The 24,154-nt window shown below is 40.3% G+C and overlaps 1 protein-coding gene across 6 annotated transcripts in view; it reads left to right on the top strand.

Moving 5' to 3' along the window:
- Positions 1-24,154, top strand: part of lrch1 (leucine-rich repeats and calponin homology (CH) domain containing 1) — a 176,743-nt gene that overhangs the window by 136,103 nt on the left and 16,486 nt on the right. For 4 of the 6 annotated variants that reach the window (XR_007263209.1, XR_007263208.1, XM_048602883.1 and 1 more), the window contains 7 exons: positions 2,751-2,870; positions 6,295-6,336; positions 8,155-8,239; positions 11,325-11,441; positions 19,639-19,748; positions 20,547-20,684; positions 22,394-22,471. Coding sequence is in view for 3 of the 6 variants with exons in the window: in XM_048602883.1 (XP_048458840.1) it covers positions 2,751-2,870; positions 6,295-6,336; positions 8,155-8,239; positions 11,325-11,441; positions 19,639-19,748; positions 20,547-20,684; positions 22,394-22,471 (690 nt within the window). In the remaining 3 variants the exon portion in view is untranslated. The remainder of the gene's footprint in view (positions 1-2,750; positions 2,871-6,294; positions 6,337-8,154; positions 8,240-11,324; positions 11,442-19,638; positions 19,749-20,546; positions 20,685-22,393; positions 22,472-24,154) is intronic. The other 2 variants (XR_007263210.1, XM_048602885.1) reach the window with 1 other exon arrangement.

The raw sequence follows: 24,154 nt of genomic DNA, 5'->3' as shown, positions 1-24,154 counted from the left end.
ACAGAGATTACTTTGCATAAACAGTATGTGGAATTTTCTGCCTCAAGCTCTTGCTAAACTAGAGTATATAAATTACTTTAAAAGGAAATTAATTGCTTGATAATGGGAGTATTAAACACGAGGGAGTGAACAGCAGGGTGGGATGCGTTCACATATTGGTAAAGGTGCTAGCATACACATGATGAATGTGGCAAAATGAGATTCAATAATGAACTAATTTGCCAGTATAATTTGTTCTTGGTTGAAAATGCTTATGTGGTGTGATTTGTGGTAGGTGAACTGCACACCATTGCTGGTCATACTGTATGATGTGAAATTGTGGAATGCATCAGCTGTTGGATCGCAAGTGACCTCAGGATAAAGAATATTACTGCTCCCGACCCATAACATTTTTAAAGTCATATGTCTGTGTACACATCCTATCAACTTTCAGCCTGCGGTGGGGCAGATCTAACTACATTGTGATGAGATGACCTGTGCAGTTTCCGTTATTAATATTTATTTTATTTATTCATTTTTTCATTCACGGGATGTGGGTGTCACGGGCTGGGCCAGCATTTATTATCCATCCCTAATTGCCCAAAGACAACCACCTTGCTGTGAGTCTGGAGTCACATGTAGACCAGACCAGTTGAGGATGGCAGTTCCCTTCCCTAAAAGACATTAGTGAACCAAATGGGTTTTTCCAAAAATCGATAATGGTTTCATAGTCATCACTAGTCTTTTAATTCCAGATTTTTATTGAATTTAAATTTCACCATCTTTCATACCACCCAATGCCAGACAATGGCTATCTCCAACAAGAGAGAGTGAAACTGTCTCCTGTTGATAGTCTCCATGACATTGTTCTCACTGAATCCTGCACTTTTAACATCCTGGGAATTACCATTGACCAGAAACTGAACTAGACTAGCCATTTTGATAGTAATTGCCAGATGAACACAAGATAAGTTTAGAAGAATGCGGAGTGGTCTTATCCCAAGGTAGAAATGCCAAATACTACGGGGCATAGGTTTAAGGTGAGAGAGGGGACATTTAAAGGAGATGTGCGAGGCAAGTTTTTTGCACAGTGGGTGGTGGGTGCCTGAAGCACACTGCCAGGGGAGGTTGTAAAAGCAGATGCAATAGCAATGTTTAAGAACCATTTAGACACATGAACAGGCAGGGAATAGAAGGATATGGACCAAATGGGCTTGGTTTAGGATGGCATCATGGTCACATTGACATGGTGGGCCCAAAGGGCTTGTTCTACGCTGAACTATTCTATGTTAGTTGCCATGGCAGGATTCAACCCCAGAGCAATATCTGGTCTCTAGATTAACAGTCCAGTGATAATACCACAAGGCCACACCTATGTGTGGTAGAATTTATAATTTATATATATGGTTTAAAAATAAAGGTAGAATGTATAACATTAAAGTTGTAATCACAATGCATCATCACATCCTGGTCCAGTAATTTCTCTCACCTACAATTTCCCACTTACCTGAAGGTTGCACTTTTTCTTGACTGTCTGAGAAGTTGTATTGTAAAATGTTACATACTGAATTTCTCCAGATTTATGCAACAGGTAGCAGATTGTATCATTAAATTCTTCAGATGATTAGATATTCAGTTCACCATGTTCCTATGCACAATTTAGTTGCTTATATGCAGGGATAAGATTTTCTCAGCATAACTGTACAGGTATTGATGTGTAAGTTATTTAAATTGAAATTTATTTGTCAATTTTTATGTTCATTGGTGGTAGGCAGTTATATATAAAAGATTTCCATTGAATGTTGACATTCGCTGAACTGACATTTGTCAGTTGCATATAAGGAGATATCTCTTCAGCTATTTCTCAAACCAGCAATTAGCTTTCCACAGGCAATGCAGTCCTCAAGTGAGGTTTTTTTAATTCCTTCATGGGATGTGGGCTTCCTTGGCTGGCCAGCATTTATTGCCCTGAAGAAGGTGGTAGTGAGTTTCCACCTTGAACTACTGCAGTCCATTTGGTGTAGTTACATGCACAATGTTCTGGAGGAGGGTGTTCCAGGATTTTGACCCAGTGACACTGAAGGAACAACGGTAAACGTCTAAGTCAGGATGGTGAGTGGCTTGGAAAGGAATTTGCAGAGGGTGGTGTTCCCGTGTATCTGCTACCCTTGTTCTTCTGGATGGAAGTGGTTGTGCGTTTGGGTTAAGGGAAGGTACTATCAAAGGAATCTTGCTGAATTTCTGCAGTACGTATTGTGCATGGTGTACGTTGCTGCCACTGAGTGTTAGTGATGGAGCAAGCGAATGTAATGGAATGTGGTGCCAATTAAGTGGCTGCTTTGTTTTGGATGGGGTTGAGCTCCTTCAGTTTTGTTGGAACCACGACTCATCTAGGCAAGCGGGAAGTAGTCCATCAAGCTCTTGATTTGGCCTTATAGATGGTGGGCAGGCCTTGGGGATTCAGGAGGTGAGTTATTCCCTGCTCCATCTTGCTGCATTTGGACATGGACTGCTTCAGTATCTGAGAAGTTGCAGATGGTGCCACCTAATCACAGTTTAGTTTACTGGCCAAGCTGCGGTCGAGGAATCACGGAATGGCCTGAAAACACTCAAGGTCAATGTAGCCAACTGGAAGAGGAGGCTTGCGTCCCATTTTTGTGAGGAAGTCTGGGGCTTCAAAGGTCCTCAATTCCATTTGATTCTTTGAAATTGAACAATGTATTTGTTGGATTGAAACCTATTTTAATGGTGACTGCTGTCTCTAATTGTAGACGGAAAGCTCTACGTTGGAGCTAGAGTTTCAGAGGAAACGAGAAGTTATGCTGGAGAGAGCGAGGCATGAAGCTCAGGTGGCATCATCGCAGCGATTGGAATGGCAGAAGTCTAAGCAGGTGCTAAAGTCACTTGACGTCTGTATATGATTGAAATATAAGAATTTGAGAAAAGGCCATTCAACCTATCAGGCCTGATTGATCTAATGTCAATGTATGATTAATCCCAGCCTAATCTATCAACTTCCCGTGCTGATGCTCTATTTCCTATAATTCCTTTCCAAAATAATGAAGCTGTGCCCTTAGTGTCCACCTTGAACATAAATCAAATTTGGCTTCTTAGTTACCACTACATCATCTACCTTTGCTAGGAAGCTGATCTACATGAAGACTATTCTGTCTTTGTTTGAGACATTTTAAAGTTAGGCTTTCATTCACAAGGCTTATATTTATTGTCCAGATCGAATAACTTGCCTGCTGCAGTTGTGTCCAACTTGTACTATTTTAGTGATTGGTATCATATCACCTTCTTCCCAAGAGAGAAAAATTTATCCAGTTAAGCCTTTTTCTTTAAGTTGCAAGATACAAAGGCTTAGAATCACCTTGATCATATAATCCCACAAAGCATTATTTTTTATGAGCTAAGGTGATCAAAAATGCATGATAAATTTGAGGCTCAGTGTCACCACTGACCTGTAAAATATTCGTAAAACCTATTCTGCCTTTCAATCCATTGCAATCCCAGAATCCACTTAACATGATAAAGATGAGTTAACAGCCCACCTGCAGAGTTGGTCTTAAAAGTCTTTGTAAGTGATCATATTCTCAATATGATTAGTTGTTAACATTAGGGTGGAAAGGTGGCTCAGTGGTTAGCACTGCTGCCTCACAGCAGTGTACAATTCCAGCCTCAGGCAACTGGCTGTGTGGAGTTTGCACTTTCTCCCCGTGTCTGCAGCGCGGGTTTCTTGTAGGTGCTCCAGTTTCCTCCCACAGTGTAAAAATATGCAGGTTAGGAGGATTGGCCATGGGAAATTGCCCATAGTGTCCAGGGATGCGTAGGCTAGGTGGATTAACCATGGGAAATGCAGGGTTACAGGGAAAGGGTAGGGGGTCTGGGTCTGGAAGGGATGGTCTTTAGAGGGTCGGTGTGGACCTGATGGGTCAAATGGTCTGCTTCCACACTGTAGGAATTCTGTGATTGTATTCAAGGATTCTATGCTTGGTAACTACTCTGCGCAACCAGTGGTTTCTCCCAAATGTTTCTCCTTTCTACTCACCTCTTAAAGGTAAACACCCTGTTGTCCACTTATCTAGTTACTTAGTCTGATGTATAAAGTCTTATTTTTATATAACTGTATTTAGGTTGCTCTGTTTTATCTCAGCCTACCTGCAGAGTTGGTCTAAGAATCTTTGTAAGTGCTCATATTCTCAATATGATTAGTATTGGGCAGCTATGAGTAAGGGAACAATTAAATAGTTTGAAAAAACCCACTTTCTTGACTGTTTCTATGCAGAAGTCTTAGAACTTGAGCCACAAATTGCTTTACTGGAGAAATAAAACCCAGTCTGTTTAAAAGAGCTATTTGTGGGTTGTGGTTGTCATCTTAAGGTCAGCATTTGTTGCCGGCTCCTAATTGCCCTTGAGAAGGCGGTTGTGACCCATCTTGAGTCATTTCAGTCCAGGAAGGGAATTTGAGGACTTTGGTCTAGTGACAATAAAGAAATGATGATGTACTTCCAAGTTGGGATAGTGTGTGATATGGAGGGGAATTTGGAAGCAATGGTGTGCCATTTTCTGATGCCCTAGCGACCCTCCCCCCAACAATGAAAGCTGAGATTCATGAGTGCTACTAGTAGAATGTGAAAATGAAACTTAAGACACAAATTATTTCTTGCCCATCAACCTAAAGATGTATCCTTGCAAAAATAAAAAGTTTCTGTTGAGCCTACATGTTTGCTCCAGTTCCTTAGTTTTGCTCCTCTTCATCTGATACGATCTCAAATCAGGACATCCTATAGACGTCAAAACATGCTCCTGATAGAGACAACAAGGTGCAGGGCTGGATGAACACAGCAGGCCAAGCAGCATCATAGGAGCAGAGAGGCTGATGTTTCGGTCCTAGACCCTTCATCAGAAAAGGGGGAGGGGAAGGGGGTTTTGAAATAAATAGGGAGAGAGTGGGAGGTGGATAGAAGAGGGATAGAGGAGAGGATAGGTGGAGAGGAAACAAACAGGTCGAAGAGGCGGGGATGGGGCCAGGAAAGGTGAGTGTAGGTAGGGAGTTAGGAAGGGGATAGGTCAGTCCAGGGAGGACGGACAGGTCAAGGGGGCGGGATGAGGTTGGTCGGTAGGAGATGGAGGTGCGGCTTGAGGTGGGAGGACGGGATAGGTGGGAGGAAGAACAGGTTAGGGAGGCAGGGACGAGTTGGACTGGTTTTGGGATGCGGTGGGGGGAGGGGAGATTTTGAAACTTGTGAAATCCTTGACCTGTCCGTCCTCCCTGGACTGACCTATCCCCTTCCTAACTCCCTACCTACACTCACCTTTCCTGGCCCCATCCCCGCCTCTTCGACCTGTTTGTTTCCTCTCCACCTATCCTCTCCTCTATCCCTCTTCTATCCGCCTCCCACTCTCTCCCTATTTATTTCAAAACCCCCTTCCCCTCCCCCTTTTCTGATGAAGGGTCTAGGCCCGAAACGTCAGCCTCTCTGCTCCTATGATGCTGCTTGGCCTGCTGTGTTCATCCAGCCCTGCACCTTGTTGTCTCGGATTCTCCAGCATCTGCAGTTCCTACTATCTCTGCTCCTGATAGAGCTGGTTTTGGTTAAGCACCACATAAAAACTGTCATGTCGATGAGTCTGAATGCAATTACTGAGAATTGAGTCCTGGTCTTCAAGTCCAGCAATATTTGTTGTAATTGAGAAGAAAACATAAATCAGAGCAAGAATAGAGTAAACCATACAGCTACTATTTTTCAATATTATTGATTACTATTCAATATGATTGTGGCTGATCTTGTGCCTCAAATTCACTTTTCCTCTGGGTCCATATGTCCCAGATTCCCTGACAGTTCAAAAGTCTGCCTGACTTGGTCTAAAATCGATTCAACGATGGAGCATCCACAATCCCCTGGGTTTCACAAGGATTCACAAGGGTGAAGAAATTTCGTCCGAAATGATCAGTCCTAATCCTGAGGCTGTGACCCCACCCCCTCATCATTACTGAGGCATTCTGTTTACCGTGAAAGAGAAAACTACTGAAGACAGATGTTTTCTTTATTTTTTTTTATTTCTAAATAAACTGTGCTTCATTTTCTGAAGAAGGGTCTAGGCCCGAGACGTCAGCCTTCCTGCTTCTCTGATGCTGCTTGGCCTGCTGTGTTCGTCCAGCTCTACACCTTGTTATCTCTGTACTTCATGAGAGTTAGTTTTGTGTTTTAGACCCCCAATGCAAGTTTAGGGTGATTTATAATTTTGTGATTGAATGTTCTAAATGTTTTTTTCTTTGCTTTTTTTTAAACATGCGTCAAAATGTTTCAGACTACTAACGAGAATCTGGAGAGGAGTGATTCTCAAACTGAGGTAAGTGTCACAAGGGAAAGCCTGTGTCGAAACTTAATTCCCTCCTGTCTGAACTGTGCATCCCACATGTACTGGGGATGCTCAGATATAAATCTGGGAGCAAGACAGTAGCAGTACAAAATGAGTTAGTGAACTGTGTCTAAGCATTTGCTTTCTCTCCATCAATCCTTCCCAGAAGAAAAGCAAGTATCAATATTAGTGACCTCTGTTTGTGGGTTGAAAACCCAGCCTGCATCTATTTGGTTGAGTTGCAGTTGCTGTTATAGTTGGTTGTCTCCCAGCTGTGTTTCTTTACCTTCTGGCTGAGAAGCAGTGCTTTTATAAACAAACTAAGTCTTCAGTGAACACAAACCTGTACGGGGTTCATTCCTTTCATTCCTTGGTACCATTCAATAAGCCTAGGCTTAATTATTAGTATGTTATTGTGGCTGACTGCACGTAGAGGGCTGCCAGCTATCTTTATTTGTTCCAACGGAGAGTTGTGTTCAGTCTCCAGCTCAATTAATGTATCCCAAGGCTAATTGGTCAGCTGCTTTTAAAAGCATCAAAGGGCACAATGAAGTACTAAAAGTGCAGTAACTAGTCTTGCCCAATATGCAACCCTTTTCAAAATAGAAAACCCATCAATATCTGTAACACTTTTCAATTATTGCTTGAATGATTGACCCTGGAGGAAAGTATGTTGAGGTGACCATGACTGGTGAGTGCCATGCAGCCACTCCTAGCGGCATCATGCATAGACAGTGAGCCAGGGAAGAGAAGATAGATCTTCCTTGGGAAAGCACAGATCATTTTTGTCCTTTATTAGGCCACAGAATTCCCAACCTCTGGCCTCCTCTTGTAGCTACAGGATTATGGTGGGCCCAGTTAAGTTTCTGGTCATTGCTAGGCTTCAGAAGAGCATTCAACACTGCAGTACTATTGAATTTAGATTCCCACAGCATTTGGACCTCTTCTGAAGATGTGTGTATAATTTGTTAGAAATCTTAACATGTAATTAAACTTTTTGTCAACCTTTTTCCTGTGTTATAAACACAAAAACTTGTGACTTCAGATGGATTCTGAGATTGCAGTGTGATGTGATATCAACATTTTCTGTTATAAGTGAGGCCATAAACATTTACAATGGAAATATAAAAAGAGCAGAGGCCTTTAAAAAGGATCTGAAATATGCATGTATCTCCTGGTACAATTAATATCCTTGTCTATCACCTTGTTTACCCGAAGAATACACTTGAACTCCCAAGTGCAGCCTGATGAGAAATAGATTAGTTGCTTTTCAAAAAGATGCATATAAAAATTGCATCAGATAATCATTCCCATCAGAATGTTCTGCTGAGAAATGGTACAACTGTCCAGCTCTAATGAGATCAGAGTTAAGACAGGTTGCTGAAATTGGCTTTTCTGTATTTCTGTTGCAACAAGTGATGTAAAGTCATGAATTATCTTCAATAATATAGCTGATTTTATTTCATTTAACAGCTTGATACATTACTAAGAGGAATATTAAATCTTAACACATATCAGCCCTGCTGCATCTCAAAACTTAAAAAAAAAAATTTTCAAAGAAAGTATTCTTGGCAGGGATGTGGCTTCAAAATGTTTATAAAGTGTAGCAATCTGTTCATTGTCACAGTAATGTCAGTGAATCACTGAACACGTTTGCAGTTAGATGCTGTTCCAACTTAATATAGAATTAAAACAAAATGTCCAATTGCACGTTAAACCTTTGCTATATAGAAAATTTAAGCTACCACTGTCACACTGATACACTAAGCTGAGCGTTTTTAAAAAGTAATTTTATTTGTTATCCTATAGGATGAAGACAAGACTCCTACAGTAACTCCCACAATGTCTCCTGTGGCATCTCCCACTGCTCCCTTTGGACTGAAACCACGATCTGGTAAGGAAACCTTTTAACTGGCTCACAATAACAGGTAGCGGTCATCTTATTCATGCAGTACACAGTGAGTTTGAAAGGATTCCTCCAAGAATGCCATCTATTATTTAGACCAAACTTTCAAAACTAAACCATTAAGGTGGTGGGAGGAAATGTGGAAGATCTATGTTAAAGATGAAAGCCTTGGCTGTTTCTTTCAGTGGAAGTGAGGTAAAGAGACCACTGCTCTTTGGAACGTAAACAGTGACATATAAGCATGGAATCCATTGACGTAAAATATTTACGTAGCTATTAGCTTTGTAACTCTGGTGAATTATGGCACGTTTTCAAATACTTTGGGACTATTGGGGTTTATGCAGAGGTTTTCAAAGTTGTATTTTCAAATTTTGATCTGGTTGCTAATGTGGCCACTAGTTTCTAAAATCTTGTTCACCTTCTGACCAATCCATACCCAATAGATCATTGTAAACCCGCACTGACAGTTCAGCTCCCTCTTTCATTGTTAGTATCGTTTCTGTCAATAGATTGAATGATCTCAAACATAGGTCACTGGTGACAATTTCTAGTGCCCTTATTTGCATCATAGTTTGCAATAATTTTCACATTAGAATTATTAGTAAAGCCAGAGTTTGTTAGATTTTATCATGGGCAAAGTTTTCTGTTTCTGGAGCTGTTCTATTTGAAGTTAAAGAAGAATGGGTGTGTGGTATCTGTTTTGAGTTATTCAGTTGCCTGGGGGACACAATAAAGCTTGGAGTTGCCTGCTAACATTGCATAGACCAATATTATTTTGTTTTAGATTTCCTTTGTGTTCTAAGAGTGATGATTTGCGCATCTTCCGTTAATTCGAGTCTTGCTTATCTCCCCAATTAAGCATTATAGCTGTGCAATGTGTTTCAGTTTGTGGTTGTTACATCTGGTAATATCATTCCAGTAACTAGTGACTTAATTGGAAACATCTGAGGAAGATGTAGGAGTAAGGTATCATTTATTTTGTTTTCGCAATAGCCATGTCATTTCATTAAAAAATGTTTGTCATTGTCCTTCAAAAAGCAGTAAAGACTGGAACAAATGCTTGCTTGACCTTGTCCCCTACATCAAAGAGCCCATTGACTGATGAGTGGGAGGTTGTACTTTGAACTGTAAAATATCCACAATTATTTCTACTGTTGGATTATTTTCAATTACAGATTTCCACGCGTCACAGTGGCTCACTGACGGTGCGTTAAGCTGTAGAATCCATATTGTAACAAAGAAGTATAATTGTTATCAATTTATCTCTGAATGCAGAGCTTCATTAAAAAAATTAAATTATAATTGCAGCCTTTTTCCCAGTTAAATTCTTCAGCCTAGGATTTTGTGGAACTTATTGTTCATGATTAGCCATAATTTCTGGTACTTTTATTTGAATTGACTGAAACAGGTAAAAGAATCAGAGCTGCCACTTACATAAAAGAAAAGTGTTCATAGATGAATACTGATTAATGAACACTGAGGGAGGGGATAATTGCAAGTAAGCAAATTATATCCTCTGTATCAGCTTGTGTTTGAAGTTTAAGTGGCTTTGTTTTGCTTTTGTCCTCTTCAATTTGCGAATTCATGAGCTAGGGGTAGAATATTTTGCTGATATGCTGTATCAGCATAAACCATATCTATTGGCAGTAATGACTCCCTCTAATCTACCCCAGGTTTGTTCTAGCCAATCTCAGAAAAGAGCCTTCACCTGCACCAGTGTGCCATATTTGTTTCCTGCACCAGTTATTTGGAAAGTCTTTGTGAAGGGAACTGGCTAATTTTGTGCTGTGGGCCCTTGCCCACTGGGAACTTGGTTTAAGTGGACCAAATGGAGTAAGTGAAGGTTCAAACTCTCATCCTCCCAGTTGAAACTATTCAGATAATTTTCCAGAGGTGAAAGAATAGCGTAGAAATATGCCATCGACTTTTAGTTTTGTTTGTGCATATTTGAAATGTGAGCATGGGACCTAACTCAAAGGGTACCTTATATAAGAAAGTTGCTGGAAGTACCTGTGCTTTTATTAATTAACTACAAGCTAGAGGCTAGGTTAGCGCAGTTGGCTAAATGACTACTTTTTGATGCAGGGTGACAGTAACAGCAAGGAATCAATTCCCTTCGTTGCTGAGGTCACCATGAAGGCCCCAGTTCCTCAACCTTGCCCCTTGCCACAGGTTAAACTCAGCACCAGTCATCTGTTTCTGATGAGAGAGCAGTCCAATGGTCCTTTAGGACTATGGTGACGTAGCTAGATGCTAAATATATAAGGCAAGAGTCTTATGAAACCATAACCAATTTCATTGGTGTATTTGCAATTAAATGTTAACAGAAAATGTTAGGACTTTGAAGTGACTGAGGCAGAGATTTTTAAAGAAAAATTGGATAGATATTTGAAGTGATGAGGAGAGGACAGGATCAATTGCAAATAATCAGAGATTGTCAGAAAGAGTATCCTAAGTATCTATAGATTCTAGAGCAGTATAGTGCCCTCACTTTGACTCTTGCCAAAATTCATTGGTGGTTCATGACCATTACACAAGCCTGTTGGTCAAGTTAGGTTTTGCTTGGTGGGGTCACATATTTTGATCTTAAACCAAGGAGGAATTAAGTTTCTGCTCTGGTAGTTTGTAGTTGTTCACTATAATTAACCCACACTAACTTTAGTTCTTTTATTGTATCATTATTTGATCAGCTGTAATGTGTAATATTTAAACTAAGTGATTATGAGCATTGATGAGTTTTTACTGTAGCTTTTGTGTAATTGTTCTCATGTTTTCATTATATGTCAATATAGAGATTAGTCATGGCAGAAAGTTAATTGCATGATTTGATTTGTATCTGATAGCTAACAGTTTTTTTTCTTCATTTGTTTTGTGTTGTGTGTTTCTTCACACTTTTTTTTTGTCCTTTTTAATCTTGAATTTCCCGGTTCAACCTTGTATCGATTCACATTAAACTTGCATTGGCTGCTACTGGTGCATAAATTCTGATCTTTGACTTTTCTGGTCCACCTGGTATTTGTCCAATGCCTCTTGGACTTGCTTTGTATCTACTTTATGTCCTTGCCACCTTCAGTCCAAGCCAACTCTCCTTCTTTGGACTCCCTTCCTCCCTCCTTCAGAGAGTTGACACAGACACACATAGAGGAACGCAGTACCGTCACTACCCCTCAGGAAGAAGACAAAAGTCATGGTATGTGTGTTGCCTTAGTTTATGTGTTGGTGCGCTTAATGAACTAACTCCATTTTAATATATTAGGCCACGTTTGAGCACAAACATAATCTTCAAATGTTCTAGAATGGTTCCAAATAATTTAGGCTTGAATTCGCTCCTATTTATTGGACTTTTTGTAAGGAGTGTTGCCATGTCTTATGATTTCAAATGATGTGATCAGTCTATTAATTGACAGATTAAAATAGACAGAATGAAGCTATTAACCAATCTCCTATTCAAAATTCTTGCAAAGGTTTAAAGTTGTCAATAAAGCAGCAAGTTGTTTAGAATTTTCTTTGTTAGGCTCACAGCATGATTATGATTTGGTAGATGAATTGGGACTAGTGTTAAAGGAAAGCTGATAAACCGTGCACAGTGAAACTCTTCCTAAAGTTGAATAAAAACAAAGTTTTGTGGACGCTGGAGATCTGAAATAAAAACAGAAAATGCTGGAGAAACTCAGCAGGTCTGTCTGTATCTGTGGAGAGAGAAGCAGTTAATAATTTGAGTCCATTGTGACTCCTCTTCACATCCGATTCCAAATCCTAAAATTGGGTGGGTGCCAAGTAATTTTAACTTTCAATCCGTATTTAGTTCAGTTACTGTGGGTTACATTAGAAGACATCATTTTGTTTGATTGTAATTGATGCCAAGGAAGAAATTGCACATTCACTAGGATAGGATTATTATTGACAGGATTCTTTTAAGGACAGGGCTCTCTGCCAGGGATCTCTCGCTCCAATCTATGGAACCATTCAGCCTCCTTGATTAGGGAATCTAGAAAAGCCTACATCTGGCTGTTTTTAAGCATCTAGGAATATCAAATAGAATATTTTTCTTTGGAAAGCAAAATGTTGCAGAGGATGGAAATCTGAAATAAAAACAGAAATGCTGGAAATTCTCAGCAAGTCAACCAGGATCTGTGAAGAGAAAAAACTGTTTCAGGTTGGGTTGACATTTCATTAGTGTTGGGAAAAGTTAGGAATGTAATAGTTTTTAGTAAGTACTGTGAAAGGAGCAATTCTTATTACATTTCCAACTTTTCCCAGCTCTGATGAAAGGTCATCATCTGAAACGTTAACTCTGGTTTGTTCTGCACAGAGGGTGCCTGAACTTTTTCCAACTTTTGCTGTTTTTTACGTTTTCTTTGGTGTTAGTGTTAGTGTTCCTACCACATGGTTTAATATATTGCAGAAGAGATTTTGGCTTTGCCTTTTTTGTCGGATGGGAATGCGTGATTAAAAGATGTCTGTTTATGAAGTTTGATGAATGCTTTTGGAGCTCAGCCAGTGTGCTGCTCCTTTCAGCTCTGTTCCATGGTTTGAACGTGTTATGTTACACTGGCCTTTCCTTGCACTCTGTATTTCCATTTGTTTGCTGACACAACTTGAAAGTAGTCACTAGTATGTCAAAAATTAACAGATAACATTTGTATGTGGAATATGTGAGATTGGTATGCATGATAGATAAAGGACTTTATGCCCAGCAAATAATGTAGTTGGAAATGGTATGATTTTTGGTTCATCTTTGACAGGAAATGCAAATTAATATATGAAGTTAGGGAGATTACTAGGGGAGAACATGCCAATGGGATTAGTTTAGGATTTTTACAGTACTTAATACTGAATGGTTTGGTCCAAATTTAGCTTCACATGAAGCATGGCCTTCTTCGGTGATGTGGTGGAGAATTTCTGTTTCTCACGAAGTGGCACTCAAATGCTGGGAAATGGGATTAGAGTGGATTCATACTTAATGACTGGCACAGACGCAATGGGCTGAAGGGCCTGTTTCCATTCTGTTATACTCTATGACATTCCTCTGTCAGTAACTCTGTCCAGGAAAGAATTGCAAGCAGAAAAGATGACAAATAAAATCATTAGCTGTGGAAAAGATATGGAGTAGGAAGTTAAATCAAAAGTAAAATACTACAGATGCTGGAGAACTGAAATAAAAACAAAGTGTTGCAGGAACTCAGCAAATCTTGTACCATTTCTTTAGAGAGAAAAACAGAATTAATGCTTAAGATCCAGGGTACAGCTATTGAGTAGTTAGGGTCCTGGCAGTGGAATTGAACCTTTATACTTTGTCACTGCTGAATTTACTTTCCTTTATCCTGTTCTCTACTGCTACGTTCTTTCCAACCAGAAACCATGAGAATTTTTTATTTTATTTAGTTCTAGATGAGCTGCTTCAGGTTATTCTGTTGATCCTTTTTCTTGTGTAGTGCTCTTGTGTTGCTAATATCCTAACTTTTATATCTAAAAATGGCAAGGCTATTTTCAAACTTCTAGGCCTGAAGTGTTTCTTGCTATGATTTGGCTTTCCTGTTTTAAATATGCATGAATATATTGACAGGTAACAAAAGACTAACTGGTGTACTGAGCATGCCTAACATCATTGATGTCCTAAGCATTATGTCTGAACATGTCTTTCTCTACAACTCCATTCATATGCATGCACTCTCCTGTGAGAGACAATGCACAGGGTCAATAAAGGAGAAAGTGCTCTAAAAACTCTTCTGACATCGGTAATTGACCTTTGTTGATTTGTGCACAACAATGACTCGCCCTTTTTCTTTCTTAACCTCTTTCAGTATTGCCTGGAAATGATGTGTGTATTGTGTGTTAGCCCTATCAATAGGAATGACACTAATTTAAATTGAATGGTACTTTCAAATGTTTTAACCAATACCCTGGTGCAACTAAATCATCTTTGAATTGATCCTCTGCTGTCTTAAGTTATGCAAGGATACTAAAATCATGTGCAAACTAACTTACCATTCTCTTAACGCCAGTGTCAGGCCATGGACTTGGCATTCCTCTAGATTAAACCACACCCACCAACCCAATCTTTCCAGTCCTCAAACTGGAGCTAGTTCCTAATGCAGATTTTCAAATTCCTGCTGAAACCAGTAAATTCTATCATGTGATGTAACTGAGCTCAAAGTACTTTCTCAAAGGCTTTTGAATGTCCAAATAGGCAGTGTCTCCTGGATTTCCATCATCCCAGTAACCTTGTGACATCCTGAAAGAATGCTTTCAAATTTATGTATTTAAATAAAAAAGATACAGAGGAATTCTTCACAATAGACCTTTTTAAAACTGTTTAGGTAGGTTAGAGAATTGGAAGTTTCTTCTTTTGGACCATCACACAACTTTTATCATTTATCATTCGAATAGACTTATTTGTTTCCTTTTCTGTTGCACTTGACTCATTTGTTCTATGTCCCACTCCTCCTGGCCTCTAAATGAGCTAAAACGTCAGAGGGCCCTTCTTGTGGCACTCTTACAAGATTAATTTGAATAATCCTCATTGCCCTTTTTTTTCCAAGAATAGTGCTTTTTTGAGTGTGGGAGAAGGCTGACTGTCTCACGCCTTCAAACAAATTTGCATTCTGATGTGTCGCGATCCATTACTGTAATTGCTGCAGTTTGAAATGATTAAAAATGATTAAAATGATCAAACCGAGAAGCAGGATCGTGGAGGGTGACTAATTAGGAGCAAATGCAGAGATGTGGGATCAGAAAGTGCAGCATCAGGAACCCGGGAAGGACATTGTGAACTGGGCCAAGGGTATACATGCAACCGTGAAGAGTACAAATGGTTGCCACAGTCTCAATGCAGCTAACAGCTCTATATTTGTAACCTGTTCCCAAGTCTTCTGTTGCAGGATAAGTGGATGAATATTTGGGGGAACAAAAATTAGCCAGGACATGGAGAATGAGAGTAAGGGGACCGCACTTGAAAAGCTGACACAGAACCAAAAGACAGAATTGCAATCTTTATTATCTGATTTGGTGATTTGTTGGGCTTTAGCTGATGCTGGTCTGTTACAAAAGCAGCAGACAGAAGTTAATTCACAACCACCTCAATTATTATCATTCCTCACTTTTAATATCAAATTTGTGGCTCAAAGGGGAGAAATTGTATGACCCCCCATTATCATGCAGTTGTTTGATGGCTCGCTGAGCCGGTTGTTCCACATTGTGCAGACACTTCGTTACCATTCTAGGCAACGTATCAGTGTGACCTCTAATTGAAGCATTGGTGTTCTGCACCGTTCCGAATTTATATGATCCTCTGGTGTGGTGGGTCTTGTCACTTCCAGTTCTGTTTTTCAGCAGTGGTCTGTGTAAGGGGTATATTTCTATCGGTTTGTTAATAGAGTCCCATGTTGAGAACCAGGCCTCCAGAAATTCCTTTGCATGTCTGTTGTTCGCTTTGTCCCTATAGACGCTTTGTCCCCGTCAAGCTGATAGCCTTCATTGTCTGTGTGATACCAAGACAAATGAATATTGGTCGAATCTTTTTACTGCCAGCTGGTGTTCGTGTATCTTGGCTGTCAATTTCCTCCCCGTTTGTCCAATGTAATGTTTATTGTACTTGCTGCATGGGATTCTGTTTATCACGTTAGTCGTGTTTACTGTTGGTATGGGGTCTTTAGTCTTTGATCTTTAGTCTTTGATAGCATTGCTAAGTGACTATACTGGGACAAGAAAAGAACAGACGTGCAAGGGAATTTCTGGAAGCCTGGTCCTCAACATGGAACTCCATTAACAAACAGAAATAGATCCTGTATACAGACCATTTCTAAAAAACAGAACCGGAAGTGACAAGACCCACCACACCAAAGCATCATATAAATTTGGAACGAAGCAGAGGTCGCACCGATGATGATGATGCCTAGAATGGTAACGAAACGTCTGCACACTACGGAACAACCGACTCGGTGAGCAAACAAAAGATTGCATCCACAACCCGAGCTACAAATTTTTGCTAAGGCCTTTAAAACCTATGGGCACAGCACGCTAAAACAGGCCCGACAATGGGATGCCTATGCCATTTGACAAAATGCTACTCACGAACAGCTCCGTTTCTTGCATGGATGCCTCCGGAACCAGGTACTGCCTCGCACTGTAAAATACAAACCACCACTAAACAATCCACAAGCAAGAATAGCAGAGCAAAGTGGCTGCAGAATGCTATGGGCAATGGTCACAAACGCCCACAACCGACTCCACAGATAAGAGCGGGAAATAGCACAGCAAAAATCTTTGTACCAGAATTCGACCAGCCAAGAGTGGACCATATCATTAACACTAAACAACAGAAAACTCAAACAAGGAAAAGACCCAGCCTACAGGAGAAATTAACTGGACTAATCCACCGGGATGACATGAACAAAGCAGACACATGGGTAAGGAACCTATCCAACAGACAACTCACAGACACAGAAGAAGCCGTCCCGATACGCAGACTTAACTACAACCACAAGGGCGCAAGTAAAACAGAATTCTTAGCAGCACTAGAGTCAACACTGAAAACCAGTGGAGTCACTGACGAAACTCAACAGGCCATCAGACAAACAGTAGTCCCAGCACTTAACCGTAAACACAAATCAGACACTTTGAGCACAGCAGAGAGAAAGGCCCTAGCAAGACTGAAGAAGGATAAAAACATCACTTTCCTACCAGCGGACAAAGGACAAATGACCATGCTTCTGAATGGAATAGACTACATTGAGAAAGCACAGGCACTCCTCATGGATACAGCCACATACCAACAGGTGGCATCTGACCCCATACCACAGCTAGAGAACAGGATAATACAGACACTGAAGAAACTTAAATGTGCAGGAGAGATAACTAACACCGACTACTTCAGAATGAAATCAGATAGCTCAAAAACCCCCCTCTTCTACGGTCCCCAAGGTACACAAACCTGGAACCCCGCTGGCCTCCTTATCAAGCACACCTACACGCAAGCTAGTGACAGAATTACAATGGAGACTTAAACACCTAATTAGCGGATCCCCACACTCAAACCATTTGGCACAAGAATTTCTCTCACAGCTCAGGGACACAAAAATTGATGAGGATGAAATCATGATCTCCTTTGATTTTACAGCACTCTTTACATCATTGACGTACCGTTAACCAGAGAGACATTAGCCACACTACTTGGTGCACCAGGACCACTGACCCTGAACTCCAGCAACAAGGACAGCTTTCTGAAACTATTAGATTTATGCCTCACAGCGCACTTCACGTTGAACAGCCAAATATACAAACAGATGAACGCCACAGTACTGGGATCACCCATCTCAGGTCTCATCGCGGAAGCAGTGATGCAGAGTCTGGAACACACGGCCCTTCCTATAACCAAAACTGTGGATAAGATACATGGACGACACATTCGTAATAATCGAACGCACAAAAGTAGAAGAAACCTACCAGTTTGTTAACAGCATCTTTGCAAGCATAAAATTCACTAGAGAGGAGGAAAACAACAAACAGCTCCCATAGTTAGACGTAACGGTAGAGAGACTAACTAATGGCGAATTCCAGACCCAAGTGTACCGGAAGGCCACACATACATGGACCAAATCCTGAACTTCAATAGCAATCACCCTCCCATACACAAACAGGGTTGTATTAAGACACTGTTTAAATGAGCCATATCACACTGCAATACCCCAGAACTCCAGAGAATGGAAGAGGAACACCTGCACAAAGTATTTACCGACAATGGATATCCAAGAAGTTTTGTCCGCTGAGGCCTACAAAACAAAAGACAGTCAGAGGACACAGTGCAACAGAAGACACATGTAACACTACCCTACATCAAAAATATATCGGAAATGACAATCAGACTCCTTAGACCGCATAGGATCATGATTGCACACAAACCTACATCAACATTGTGTCAAATGATATCAAAGACTAAAGACCCCATACCAACAGTAAACAGGACTAACGTGATATACAGAATCCCATGCAGCGAGTGCAATAGACATTACAATGGAAAAACGGGTAGGAAACTGACGACCAGGATATACAAACACCAGCTGGCAGTAAAAAGACACGACCAATATTCACTTGTCTTGATACACACAGACAATGAAGGCCATCAGTTTGACTGGGACAAAGTGACTATACTGGGGCAAGCGAACAACAGACATGCAAGGGAATTCCTGGAGGCCTGGTTCTCAACATGGGACTCCCTTAACAAACCAATAGAAATAGACCCCATATACAGACTGCTGCTAGAAAACAGAACTAGAAGTGACAAGACCCACCACACCAGAGGATCATATAAATTCGGAACGGTGCAGATTAGAGGTCGCATTGATGATGTTGCCTAGAATGGTAATGAATGGTAATAAAACGTTTGCACACCATGGAACAGCTGGCTCAGCGAGCAAACAAACAACTGCATCCACGACCTGAGCTACAAATTTTTGCTAAGACCATGTTACCATGTTTTAAAACCATTCAAGGTCTTTAGTTTGCAAGTTGTCCTTTCTCCATCGCCACACTGAGTCATGACTGGTCCTAATCCACTGATCCCAATACCACATGACTTGCTACACGTGGCTATGCTCAGGATTGTGTCATGGAGTGTCCTGTAAGTGGCAAGGTGTTTTTATTTTCCTCCTGACTTTAAAATAAAGGAATTTGGATTAATCATGCAAATTGTGGAACAGTTTATATAAAGAAATAACATTTTATTAGCGGTTGCTTGAACTGCATTATAAGAGAATAAAACAAAATAGCTAATCATAGAACACCTGTACTTACCTCAGGATGTCCCAAGTATTTGATGTTTGGTATCTGATGTAATGTGGGAAAACAGCAACCAATTTATACACAGCAAACTCTCAGAAACATAAATGCAATTGTAACCATATGATTTGTTTCATTGATGTTTGTTGAGACATAAATGTTGACCAAGACAGTCCCTCCACCTGCTTCCTGTTTAATGTATTACCATGGGATCCACTGGAGAGGGCCGCCAGTGCCTTGGCTTAACATCTCAGTGAAAACACAACCCTGGACTTTATGCTCTTGTTTCTAGAGTGGGATTTAAGCCCAAAATTCTCTTACTCAAAGGCAGGACTGCTAACCACTGAGCCTTGATTGATATGACAGAAATATATTCAATCTTTTAACATCAAAGGGTCTAATTTTTAAAAAAAAGCTAATTGTGTACTCCCTGCTGTCCTGTACAGAATGCCTTCTAGCTGTTGAATCAGGAGCTCACTTTGTGGGATGCTTCATGGTAAATCTTAATTGGCTTAGAGTAACCAAAGTGAAATAGAGGAATAATGAGGAAAGGAGATTATGGCAGGTCACTTTTATAACTTGTAACTTTTTATCTCACCTGTTTTCAACAGTTTTCTTTCGGTCTGTACGGAATTTTGAATCCATGGATCCTCAATTTACAATCCGTAGAAAAATGGAACAAATGAGAGAGGAGAAAGAGCATATTGAACAACTCCGGGAGGTGAGGTGTTGACATAGCTGCACAAGCAATAGAAGTTTAGTTCACAATATGCATGCATGGTTGATGTTGGTTCTGATTATCTTACTCTTGATTTATATGGATATCAAAGTTGCATGACGGCTTTGAAATGAAAAGTATGGGCTGGCAGACTAACCGTTTAATAGTTTGAAAAAATGCTTAAAACTTTACATAAACCCATGTTATTTACATTTGACAATTTATCATGCTATCACTTGTGCAGGAAATAAATCATTAATGTATTGTACGCTATAATGTCTAGTTAGAGGGCAAACACTTGTACCTTGGATCAGACCTGAAAAGTTGACGACAGTAGAAATATTGTTTAAGTATCTGTTAAGGTTATTCTAGGCATGGGCAAAGTATCCTTTTCCTAACTTTTCTTCCCCCTTAACTGTGAGCAGAAAGCTTAATAGTAAGTAAAGTGTGGGGGTTTTGTAGCTAAGCCAGATCCTTCCCCATCCCAATGTTCACCCTGACTGACTTCCGTAACCCTGTCAGGTCAAAAATGTTTGCTGTTGCCTTTCATAAAGTTTGTCCCTAAGCAGGAAAGAAGCTAAGCCCTTTAGTTATGATCACTCAACAGCTTTAGCTAAGTTGGCCGACCCATGGTAAGGCCGCACTACAATTCATTACTGCTTAAACGTTATTTGCTTGTGGTAAAGTGCAAGATGTAGTGTCTTCAAATAGTGGAATAGGAACCTTTGGAACCCACATCTATGCTTACATTAAATTGTGGTCAGAAGTTGCTCATAAATCTAACTGAATTTTGTTCAACAGAATATTGAAACAAGACTCAAGGTTACTTTGCCAGAAGAGATTGGAACAGCTCTGATGGATGGAGTAGTCCTTTGTCATTTAGTCAATCACATCCGTCCACGATCTGTGCTCAGTATACATGTACCATCACCGGCAGTGGTAAGAATTTTGCTTTAAGAAGGGAACAGTCACCTATTTTCAGGTTGAGATCTTTGTTGCACGCAATGCTGTTAGGTCATGGTCAGCAACAGCTGGCGAACCAGTTCGCTATTTCTTATTAATGACCCTTACCTGCTTTGTGAAAAATCAAGAAGTTTGGAATAATCAGAGTCCAGATCCTGAGTTCCATTAAATTTCTTCATGTATTGTGTTTCCTGTGCCAGGCAGCATTCCTTGTCAAAATAAAGAGTCGATGTGTCCAGAATATAGCAAGTGCTATCTAAAAGTCCCATTGTATTTGCCTTTTTCCATTGTATTAGTCACACAGTACAGTACAGTTGATGACAAATCATAACAATGAATTTCATTGTCAATCTGGATCGAAGCCAGTTGTAAGTCAGAAACAAAGATATCTATCTTTATGCATAGGGTTTGTTAATTACTCAGTCCTAAATCTCCTTCCACACACCAGACCCAACTGTTCGCCTATTATACCTACACAGTTAGTTAATCCCGATCACTTGCTTGTTAATTAGTTTATGACAAATCTAGACACAAATAAAACTCTGGTTGGAGTAAGTTTTAGGAAGCATTGGTCCAAATTTGCTTGTTCCTTTCAATAATGTTACTCTCACCATTTCAAACTGCTGTATCCCCACAGACTTTGCTGGATTTGACTCAAAAACCATGATAGAATTTCCTAGGGCCCCGACCTGAAACGTCAGTTTTTCTGCTCCTCTGATGCTGCTTGGCCTCTGTGTTCATCCAGCTCCACACCTTGTTATCTCAGATTCTCCAGCATCGGCAGTTCCTATTATCTCTGATAGAACTGTTCAGTTTGGGTCATCATCTCCACGGATCATTACTTACACCAATCTAGATAAAGTAGCTAATGTTGGGAGCTCACCTCATTTAAAACTGTTTGCACTTCTCTCCTTGAATTCTGAAGCAAAATATTGCTGATGTAAGCTGAGGAGAAAGAACGTTCATTTTAGATAGTTTTCTTACCATCCTCAGGCCATGCTATGATGTGCCACAGTCAGTATGTTACTTGTACTGGTAATTTCTGGGACTAATTCACATGCTATGCCAAGTAACAATGGAATGACTGACCAGTTAATTTGCTTTGCTACTGGTTGAGGGATAGGTTTTAGATTAAAAATCTGCATTGATTTTCAATGCTGTTACACACAAACATAGGAAATAAAAAATGGCCTGCGAGTTGTGCCATGGGCTTTTACCTGAACCAGGATGGGGGACTTCCATGTAAAGTCTTATTTAGCAGCAACCCCTTCAGTACTGAGGTTTCAGCTTGGACTATGTGTTCAAGTCCTGCACTGGGGCTTGATCCCACAATCTTCTGATGAGTAGGTAAGACTACTGCTGCTAATCTAAATGGATGAGGGGAAGATAACCAAAACCAGGTAAGGTATACTCCAACAAGGAGAAGATTCAGAGATAGAGTGCATCCATGCATGCACTTGTTCAACACGTTGTGTGACCGAGAAGGTATTTCACAGAGTACTGAGTGATGCATGGCTACCAATAGCAGAGGAGCATAGTGCAAAACCCAAGGTTCCACCTTACTGAAATATTGCCCATGTCTTGTAAGTGTAAATAGTTCCAGGCCCTATGTTTCTGTATCAATCAATACATTGTACCATTTTGAAAAATGCATAATTTTTAAAAAGAGTGTACTTGTCTTACAGCCTAAACTGAGCATGGCAAAATGTAGGAGAAATGTGGAAAACTTTCTAGAAGCCTGCAGGAAAATGGGAGTGCCTGAGGTAATTTGATGAATTATTTTCAATTCAAAGTCTTTCCTTGGATTTGGGGTTGGAATGAAAACAGGCAAGTATGGATCACTTTAGAAAAATAAACTTGAAAGATGACAAAAAACAGTGGAAGCATGGGATCTCTGGGACTCTTCATGTTTTCACCAAGTTAAATGGGAAAATTAACCTGGCAATGATTTGTATTGTCGGAAAGAAAACTCTTGAATCAATCAGAATAAATGCCCTCTCATTCCAGCCCAAGCTGCGTTATTCCTGTACATAACTCTGAAGAGAGAGCTGTAGTCCTTCAGTGGTTTCATTTCACAAGTCATGACATTGCGGTCACTGGCACTTGTTAACTACTAATCTGTGAGACTTGGAGCTCACAGATTTGTGAAAGAAAAGCGCTGTGCAAACATGTTCCATAGTACAAACAGTAGTGGATTAAGCATTTGCAATTACACGTTCACAAAATTTCAATTTTGTTCTTGTACTTTTTTTGTGAAGGGGTTCAAGAGAGTGGGGATGGTGGAGAGAAGTTGAAGATCAGCCGTAATCTTACTGAATAGCAGGGCAGGCACAACCTACTTGTTATGTTTGTAAAACCTCCCAAAAGGAAAATGAATGAAGAAATGTTAAACTGGGGTTGCTAGGAGAGATGGTGTTCTTAAACCTAGTTGCCTTGTTAATGTTTTCCTGTTATGTGTTATACTTACTGAGTTCTTCTGATCAGGGTTTTCCATTGAACCAGTAGGTTGTGGCAGAGTTGTCTTTACAGCTAAGAAATTTGTCAGGTTGGGGTTCTGTGTCTTTCTAAGGACTCTGTGGGATATTCGTCATCGTTAAACTATTGCTTCATCTGCATAAGCATGAATCATGGGTATTGTGAAATCCATTCAGTAGTTTCAACATTCCATCAACGTTGATCCAAGGAAGATCATAAGGAGCAGGCTATTTGATTAATTGAGCTTGTTCCATCATTCAGATTGTGGCCATTAACCCTGCTTTCCTGAATATTCCCTGTAATCCTTGACGACTGCAAAGCTATTTCTGATTGTAATGGGAACACTGGCTCTTTTCCAAGATTTTGAAGCACTAGAAACTTTTTGTTTCTCCATCTTCCTTACCAGTTTTTTTCCTCTGTTCATCTTTCCTGAAAGCTCTGAGTGTTGGCCACCATTACTCCCTTCGTCAAAGTGATCAATATTCAGATGTGAGGCTTCATAAGCTGAAAGCAGCTTATTTAGCAACAAAGCTAAGCTTAGGTTGGTCCCACTCAGATTGACGACAGTTTTTAACAAGGATAACAGACAGAAGCTGCAACACTGTCTTAACTTCCCTCTGCCATGTCTCACCTAGTGTTAACTTCAACAAAAAAGAAAACTGGAATGTAACTGTCTCTCACAAGGCCTACATCTATTATACATCTTCAGTGGTCCTTGAGAAGATGGTGATGAACTACTTCCTTGAACAGTTGGGGAAGACATCCACACAGTGAAGTTACTTTGCCGACAGTCCCAAGATTGTGAATGATGTTTTCCTGAGCCATGTACTTCTAGGTGATAGCATTGCATAGTGTGGGAGGTGTGGCCAAAGAAGCCTTAGTAAGTTTCTGCCTGCATCTCGCAGCTAAGTGTACACTGCAGTCATGATACACTAAGTCAATGAGCGGACGTTTATCCACATTTGGATAAA

This window comes from Rhincodon typus, chromosome 11, assembly GCF_021869965.1.
Source record: "Rhincodon typus isolate 14 chromosome 11, sRhiTyp1.1, whole genome shotgun sequence".
Classification (NCBI taxonomy): domain Eukaryota; kingdom Metazoa; phylum Chordata; class Chondrichthyes; order Orectolobiformes; family Rhincodontidae; genus Rhincodon; species Rhincodon typus.
Note: the sequence above shows the minus strand (reverse complement) of the source record. Positions and strands in the feature narration are given on the sequence as shown.